We start from the raw sequence: 7,196 nt of genomic DNA on the forward strand, positions 1-7,196 counted from the left end.
GCAAGGAAAACAGGAAACACATCAAACTTGGATGCTTTTGCTTTCATTTTTCTCCACAGTTATTCAAAAGATATTATATAGAATACAGCAGTGTTATAAAAGGGCATCTTCTCTGCATTACCGGTATACATGGAACCCCAAAATTCACAATGTAATTAATTTCTGTGGGACTATAATGGAGATTGTGGGGGTTACCTTATCATAATCTAAATGATAGAAAAATAACTACAATATTCAAACCCCATTGCATATTTTCTCAAGACTTGGTTAATTCCTTATCATTATTCTTTGACATGATTATCACATTTCAGTTTATGCCGTAGATGAGAATTTACCTGTTTTTTTAAGTTAGCATTCTCGGTGAAAATGCCTGCTATGATCTTCCTTAGCTCATCATCTGTTCTACTATCGTAGTGGTTGTTCAATTGGATATCATCATTGCCAGTGGCACTGCCTTCTTCCTTGGCTAATAGTTGCACCTATTTAAATGTGCAAAAAAAAAAAAAACAGCGGAAGTTATGGAAAGGCCAAGCGATAAAAGAATGGAAACTATGGAAAGGCCAAGCGATAAAAGAATGGAAACTAACATTAAAATTTTAACATAAAGGCCCTGAAAAATAACATTAAACAATTAATGAAATGAGGGGAAGAGGCACATAAGCAGGGAACTCAATTATGTTTTTTTACTTATGATTGTGAAAGAAAGTGTATATATCCTGGTCAGCATTTATATATATAATTTAATTGGGGACAAAACTCACTTTTATTTTCTATAGAGTTATTTACCCTAACCGTACATAACTGGAAGTATTAAGAGATCAAGGGACAAGAGTTTTACAACTTTGAATGACCAAAAAGCAAGGTACCTCGTCAAGTAGGAGAATGATTTTATTATCAGATGTAGTCAACAAATCCAGTGCTTCTTGAACAAAGGAAGAATCTTTGATTAAATTTTCATCATCTGTAGACAAATTCACACTGCATTCAAGAAGCCGGTTGTGAAGAAGCCGGCACTTGTTGAGCAGCTTTTCTCTAGCATTTCTTACATGCTTAATTATTTGTCTTTCCTGTACTAGTTGTACCTGCAAAATCCAAAGGTTACATCTGACAGCAAGAAACTTGGAGCAATTATTTGCTTCGACTAGACTAATATCTCTAGAATCTTTTAATCAAAATGAACAACAGGAATTTTATTTTGTTTTATTTTCATTGAATGTATAGAGGGTTACCTCAGCTTCAGCTTTTTCTGATAGTGACTGACCAACCTCCTGCTTCAGTTCCTTTTGGGATTTCCTGAGAGACTTAACCTCTTTAACCAGAACTTTAATATCTGCTTTTGATTTAAGCTCTAGCTCTTCATATCGCTTTGATATACTGTTCAGCTGTTCCTTAGTAGCATTTAACTCTTGCAGCATTGCATCTTTCTCCTCAGCAGCCAATTGGTTGGTTGTCTCTGTTATTTGCTTCTCATCCTGTCTCAAGTTTTGTTGTTCGTTAGTGAATAGTTAAACATCATAAGTACATTTTATTCTCAAGTGCAGAAACTGCAGCAAAACAGTATGTTGTTATACAGCAACCAGATAACATTTTCAATGCTTGTCCAAGAGAAATCAATGGTGGTTAAATTTTCGAAAGAAAGAAAAACAAAATTCACTCAACATTGAATACAACCTAGACAATCTGGTTCTTTAATGTTGCTATCCAAAAATTAGTTTTGGCTTTCTCTTCAGGGGTGTGTAAGAGGCTGAGTGTCAGATTCTTTTAAGAAGACGCCATACAACTAGGAACATACAATCATTAGTCATATATACAATGCCTCTCCAAGCATAAATTATCAGGCCAAGTTCATCTTTTACCTTAAATTGAGAAAAATCTGCGGAAATCATCCATATCATGCACGTGCACACTGCACCATATGGCAGTAACAAAGAAAAATAAATTTTAAGAATAAAAAGGAGTTGATTAGTTAAATACATTACCTGATTAGGATTCAACTTCAACTCCATTTCCAATGATTTCTGCCGAAGTTCTTCCATCTCCCACTGCATTTGCGTAAACCTTTCTCTCTCAATCAGGATAGCTTGCTGCAGGTTTTCTTTACTTTTTTGTTTGGTGCTTTCAAGTTCCACTTCCAAATCCTTAACCTAAACAGCTCCAATTTTTTAATTCATTTAACCTTAAAATTGCAAATCTTTTTACTAAGACTAAAACTCATTCCACCTCTAGTGGGATATTTTAAGCACCCAAAGATAAAACCCATTAAAAAATGGAATGAAATGATATATAATGCACTTGACACAAAAGAGAAAGAAATAGAACATGCAATTCTGAGATACACGAACATCAGATGCAAACCATACAGAAGTTGCTATTTTGCACACAATTCATCTGAATGTAGATCAAACAAAGGATATTATTGAAAGAAAGGGAAACCAATACAGTGACATATAAGTAGTCAGCTTCACAATTATGAGCTATCACTGCCAAGAGCTCCTGAATGCTAAAAATATCTCAATTATATTGATTCTAAACTATTTAGTTTATGAGTTATGACAACTTTCAAAATCTATCTCAGAAAAAATGTCAAACTGCTTCCACTCACCTTTGTGGTAAGATAGCCTTTCACTGCTATTTCTTGATTTAATCTGGCTACTAGATCCTCCATGTCAGTTTTTGCAGTGGCTAGTTTCCGCTGCATGGTTAAAAGAACCCTATTCATCTTATGACGCTGATCCAATGGAAGAACAATTTTTGTATCTCCAGAAGACTGAGGATCTGAGTTTCCAAGACTTCCCCTTGTATATAATACTTCAGAAGTTCCAGGAAGGTCAACAAAGCCATTAACAGATGAATTTGGAATCCCAGAAATGGACATATCACTACCTCTCAGAAAACTTACATCACTTCCAAAACTTTCAGTTGATAACTTCCGAGCATGACCAGCCACTTTAGCCGGCTCTAGCTCAGAAAAGAGTTCCAATCCATTACCGGTAGTAAATGAAGCTCTGGACCCGTTTCCATTATAAATATCTTTCTCTGAAGTACTATTCATGTTTATGGCCAATGTTCTATGCCTAGGAAAATCTTCTAGCTGCTCCAAAATTGCCTGTCCCATGAATAGTCCCTCATCAATATTCGACATACCATACTTCACAAGTTTTTCTATTGAACCTGTTAAATCTTCATCCAGTGTCAGATCTCCTGAACCAATTTCAGAACTGTCATCTCTCCCCAACCTAGGTGTCCCAAGCTCAGATGTCTCATAAGCAGTATCACTACCATAATCTGATGTGATTGACGAACCACCAGCAAAATGAGATATACTTGAACTGGAAGGAACTTTTGAAGAAATTGTGCTATTTCCAGCAATATTAGCTTCTGATGAGCATTCGTTTAATTCTTGGAATGCTGAAAAGAATAAGAAATGTAAAAACTCCAAGTTAATGATAAAACTAATCTTGACTATGGATAATATATATAGCCAATTAGATAACCTGTCACATTAGATTCTATTAAACATCCATTTTTATAGGTAAACTTTATAAGATAACTACATCTTAAAGTCATATTAATTAAAGCCAACAACCTCTTGGCCTAGTGGCAAGATTATTGTGTTGTGTGGCATGAGAGCTTGAGTTCAATCTCTAGCAACTCCACCCCTACCCCAATTATCAGAGAAAAAGAAGGGTCCTATTAATTAAGTAGAATTGCACATACAAGACCTCGCAGCAGCTTCTAGTTCAAGAAAGGATGCCACTGAGACACTTCTTGACATGTCAATGTCAGACAATAGCTTTGTCATCCACTCCTCCAATGAACACCTTCTCTGCAACAAAACAAAGCCTTTTGAGGACATTAGTCACTCAGATAACATAACTACCATCAATAGGTTTAATTTGGAACCTTTCATTTCTTTGTTTTTTCTCTCAATAAACAAATTTGCAACTCACATAAAAAAATAATTGCTACTGTAGCAACTTCATATAGCTTCTTTATCTAGTTGTCTAAATAATAACTGAGAATGACCTTCCAGTTTCAAAACTCAAAATTTTTTGTCCAACAGATGATTGTGATATTGTCAAGTAAAATCTCTAATCGATACCATGTTTGTTTGTCAATAGGAAACCATAGATAGCATACAGATGGAAAACTTGAAAGATATTAAAAAAAAATCCTTTATGGGTTTGATTTTTCACTCATCCAATGCTAAGTTACATAGAAGAATTTTGGTATGCTTTGACCAAAATAGCCTACCACAAAGAACTGTCAAAAGTTGTGGTAAAATAGCTGTAGGACAAAATAGTGCTGAGTAAATGCCCAAAAAATACAAAGTCTAGTGGCGCAAGATCCGAGAAGTTATCAAGGGATGAACTTGTTATTAGCAACTACAAGAGAAAACAAAGCTAGTGGTGAACATTAAAGATTTAATATGAGAACTAAAATAGACTCATGGCACATTTTCCAGATGATGAAGAGAAGGATGTAGCTACAGTAGTTCTGTTAAAGCGAAAAAGGAAAATAAGCAAAGTGAAAAAACTTCTTGCCAACCTCTTCCAACAAAGCCCTACTTTTCAAACGCAACAGCCCCTTGGGTGGAGAAGGGGGAAGACTTTTCTTGGGATATGCCTTTTTGAGCTGTAGAGGAAAGTCAATAACAATATAAGAGGTCTCCAAATAAGTTGTATTTGAATATTTTACTCAGGGTGCATGCCATTTGTTTCCACAGTAATGCTCAAGTGATATGTCATAATGACAGTTTTGTAACATATACTCTAAATGATGGACTTCTTGGTTCAACATAAAGAAAATGGCAGGACTTACTTCATTGAATAGCTTCAAAAAATCATTAAATCTTCTCAATACTCCACGTGTAGTTGTAATACCATCTGGTGATTGTACCCCCACATGTACCCTGTAAAACTGGCACCTAAGAATGTTATTTGAGAACCAAGGCATATATATAGTGACTAAAATGTTAAAACATTTACATGATTGATGATTATCACAGAATCACAATGTGTCTGTTAAAAAATTGAAAGGAAGACCAAAGAGTATTAGATTTACATCACATGGACCCATTTAGATGTAGAAAGTTTTTTCTGAACCCTAATCTACAATCATAGCCTAAGTGTTATAAAGTTAAAGATGAGAACAAAATTTGTGTTGTTAAAGATAACTTGAAATATCACTAAGTCACAACAAGACAGTGAGATACAATCTACCATAGACATATATACTGGTGATTACCACTACAGGATCTGAATCTCTTGATTTTGGAAGGACAACCCACGAAGGTATTGTAACACAGTAACTCCATCCAGTTCGAGGATCATGTGGCCAAACAGTTTCTCTCCCATTCTGCATGTATATGAAAATTGAATAAGCGCTAAAACCAAAATTCAATTATAAGTTTCCAGACAGCCAAAAAAGTTCTACTAATAAAATAGCAACATGAATGAAGAACATCAAAATCCATTCCTTTCTAAGTTAAAAGAAAGATAGTATTCAGAATACCAATCTATGTCAAGATTAAAGTATAACTCATCCCTTACTTTTAGATGTCTAGATTCTTGATAGAATTCTCCTATCACTGTCCTTATGAAAAATATTACAACTAAAATTTCATCAGCAAATGCTTAAGAACCATAGGAACTTTGTAAATGCTCAAAAGCAGCTTATGAGGACTTATACTGACAAGCGAAGCAAACATAAAATTCTAAATTTACTATATTAATGCATTTAAAAACTGGTTAAGAGGTATTTTATGTAAAAGTCTTTTTCAATTGAGATTAAGATAGCTACATCAGTTAATGAAACAATCTAGCAATCAAGTCCAATCTCATCATTGCAAAATCTATAGTCTGTTTTTTGGGTCTTGATCCACCGTAAAACTCACTATAAGCATTAATTATGGATCAAAATTCTATAATTTCTATGAACTAAACTCTTCAATCGCAAAATCTGAGTGCCAATTCGAATTCCAAGGTAACTTCAAATAAAATCAACGAAAAGAGAGTAAAATTGTCGGAAAGCTGACCAATTTACGAGGGAATGCACTCTTTTTTTTTTCAATTGAGATTAAGATTACGTAAGTTACTGAAACAATCTAGCAATCAAGTCCAATCTCATAATTGAAAAATATCCAGTCTTTTTTTCTTTTAGTCTTGATCCACCATAAAACTCACTCTAAACATTAAATTATTGTTCAAAATTCTAGAATTTCATGAACTAAGAACTCTTCAACAACAGAATCTAAGTGCCGATTCGAATTCCAAACTAATTTAAAATGAAATGGTAAATTTGTAAGGAAGCTGACCCATTTACGAGGGGGCGGACTCCAATCCATCCCGAGAGGCAGTGGCGAAGTCCCATCGTGCCTGTGCTTCGGTGGACTCCGTCTCTGCATCATCTATTTCTCCTTTTTATTTACTACGAAACTACGCCGATCTCTGTCTAAGAATCGAAATTGAACATTAAAATCGATTGCAAAGAGCTTTTAGGGTTTATTGATCGGATCGGGGGGAAAAAGTAGACAACTGTACCAAAGCGTCACGCAGGTGTTTAGACAGAGGAATTTCAATTATTTGGCCTTTTTCTCTTTTACTATTATTGATTAGATTTAATTATTTCCCAGTCCCTGTACTCTTTAAACTTTTAAAATATAATCCTTTTAGGAATTTAGTACCTGATTAAAATATGTTTCAAGTCTTTGAACTCTTTATATTTCTAAGAATTTAATCTTTCAACCTTTCCAGATTTCAAAATTTATGTTTAAATTGTTTACCTTACTGAAACTTTTTAGTTAAATTCGTTGATATGATATTTTGAAATAAAATACATTCTTGAGAGTCAAGTAACAAAAAGAAATAACATTATAATAAATATGTATTTAACAGAATAATTTTAATAATTAAATTTACATTATTAAATCAAAAATAGAAAAATTAAATTACTTAAAATAAAATAAAAGAATTAAATTTCAAATATACAAAAAGTAAAAAAGCGTATATTTTAACTTTAATTTCTCTACTTTGAATTTTCAAATTAGACATGTATTTAAAATTTTGTGAATAAAAATAAATTAAATTTCAAAAATTTAAAATATATAGAGACTGATTATAAATTAAAATCTGCTAATTATTATTGATAATTTCGAAATTTGACAAAAAGATGCGTGCATTTTAAGATGGGAGAAG

At 33.4% G+C, this 7,196-nt stretch overlaps 1 protein-coding gene across 5 annotated transcripts; it reads right to left on the reverse strand.

Moving 5' to 3' along the window:
• Positions 1–7: 7 nt before the first annotated feature.
• Positions 8–6,561, reverse strand: LOC105773136 (PX domain-containing protein EREL1). 5 transcript variants are annotated; one of them, XM_012594811.2, is made up of 10 exons: positions 6,317–6,561; positions 5,248–5,358; positions 4,822–4,920; positions 4,549–4,635; positions 3,718–3,826; positions 2,603–3,408; positions 1,980–2,144; positions 1,230–1,472; positions 867–1,082; positions 8–479 (listed from the first exon to the last, which is right to left on the reverse strand). In XM_012594811.2, exons 1-10 carry the CDS (start codon positions 6,407–6,409, stop codon positions 282–284), a joined length of 2,127 nt encoding a protein of 708 aa, XP_012450265.1. In that variant the 5' UTR covers positions 6,410–6,561; the 3' UTR covers positions 8–281. The 5 variants fall into 5 exon arrangements, with proteins under 5 accessions (XP_012450265.1, XP_052488348.1, XP_052488349.1 ...); XM_052632388.1 differs by having other exon boundaries at positions 1,857–2,144; XM_052632389.1 differs by lacking the exon at positions 6,317–6,561 and having other exon boundaries at positions 1,857–2,144; positions 4,822–4,912.
• Between the last annotated feature and the right edge of the window lie 635 nt (positions 6,562–7,196).

Source organism: Gossypium raimondii, chromosome 6 (assembly GCF_025698545.1).
Source record: "Gossypium raimondii isolate GPD5lz chromosome 6, ASM2569854v1, whole genome shotgun sequence".
Classification (NCBI taxonomy): Eukaryota; Viridiplantae; Streptophyta; class Magnoliopsida; order Malvales; family Malvaceae; genus Gossypium; species Gossypium raimondii.

Excerpts from the sequence above, each read along its gene's own strand:
- LOC105773136 (XM_052632388.1), bottom strand. The coding sequence starts at position 6,409 with ATGATGCAGAGACGGAGTCCACCGAAGCACAGGCACGATGGGACTTCG. Across the intron at positions 4,921-5,247 it reads GAGATTCAGATCCTGTAGTG|TTTTACAGGGTACATGTGGG; the intron begins GTAATCACCAGT and ends CTTAGGTGCCAG. Across the intron at positions 1,473-1,856 it reads CAGATTTTTCTCAATTTAAG|GATGAGAAGCAAATAACAGA; the intron begins GTAAAAGATGAA and ends AACTTGAGACAG.